Here is a 1,142-nt window from a genome sequence, read left to right on the forward strand (position 1 = left end):
ACACACACACACACACACACACTCACACTCACACTCACACTCACACTCACACGCACGCTCTCACACACTCTCACACACACTGCTCACCAATCTGCATGCGTGTCCCCGAGCAGCTCTTTCCGGGTCCCACCCCGTTTCTGGCCTCACAGTAATATTGACCCGCATCGGCTCTGCTGACCTTCTGGAACGTCTGACATCAACACAAGAGAAGAACAGTCAAACACACCATCATCATCATCATCTTCAGCCGGCTGAGAATCAACAACTGCTTCAGGTTTGGACTCTTGAATCACTCAAATGACTCACTGAATCACTCAGACTGATTCTTGATTCAGTCAGTGAATTGAATCAGTATAGTAATCATGACTGGTTAATCAAATGACACATTCAAAGAGTTTTCTTACAATAAATGCCACTTCAAAAACAGACAACAGATTAAAATGTAGTATAAAGTTATAACTAATGCTTCCTCAAACAAACTGAAGTGAAGCATGCCTTGGTTGTGTGCTTGTGGTGTGTGTGAGAGTGTGTGTGTGTGAGTGTGTGTGTGTGAGCGCATGGCTCATATGCGTGTGTTCAGCAGCATGCGTGCCGTTCTCTCCAGTGCCGGCACGAGGATGATGATGATGATCCTCGTGTTGGAGTGTGTGTGTGTGTGTGTGTGTGTGTGTGAGTGTGTGTGTGTGTGTGTGTGTGTGTGTGTACACTCACCAGTACGCCGGTCTTCTCGTCGATGGTGTATGTGGCGTTGGGTAGTTGGATGGGCAGAGCGCGGTTGTCTTTGAACCAGGTGTAGATGGCGGCTGGGATGCTGTGACGGTCCCTACAGCGCAGCTGCACCAGAGAGCCCGTCAGAGCCGAGCTGGGCACGTCACATGACGGCGTGTGCGGAGGCACTGAAACCACACAAAACACGTCACACAACAGCAGAACACACAGAGCCACACACCCACACTCTCACACACGGTTAGTGAAGCAGTAAACTAGCTGTCTTACCTAGTTTGAGTCTCACCTAGTGTGAGACTAGCTGTCTTACCTAGTGTGAGTCTCACACACACTGTCACACTCAAACACTCACACACACACACACACACACACACACACACACACACACACACACACACACACACACACACACACAC

At 49.3% G+C, this 1,142-nt stretch overlaps 1 protein-coding gene across 1 annotated transcript in view; it reads right to left on the reverse strand.

Annotated features, from left to right (window-relative positions):
• LOC107698898 (junctional adhesion molecule B-like) overlaps positions 1 to 1,142 on the reverse strand; it is a 19,685-nt gene that overhangs the window by 6,196 nt on the left and 12,347 nt on the right. Inside the window, exons 4-5 of the mRNA XM_016500032.1 lie at positions 712 to 896; positions 88 to 190 (exon numbers count right to left, since the gene is read on the reverse strand). Coding sequence (XP_016355518.1) covers positions 88 to 190; positions 712 to 896 — 288 coding nt within the window. The remainder of the gene's footprint in view (positions 1 to 87; positions 191 to 711; positions 897 to 1,142) is intronic.

This window comes from Sinocyclocheilus anshuiensis, unplaced genomic scaffold (genome assembly GCF_001515605.1).
Source record: "Sinocyclocheilus anshuiensis isolate Anshui unplaced genomic scaffold, SAMN03320099.WGS_v1.1 scaffold1854, whole genome shotgun sequence".
In the NCBI taxonomy this organism is placed as follows: Eukaryota; Metazoa; Chordata; class Actinopteri; order Cypriniformes; family Cyprinidae; genus Sinocyclocheilus; species Sinocyclocheilus anshuiensis.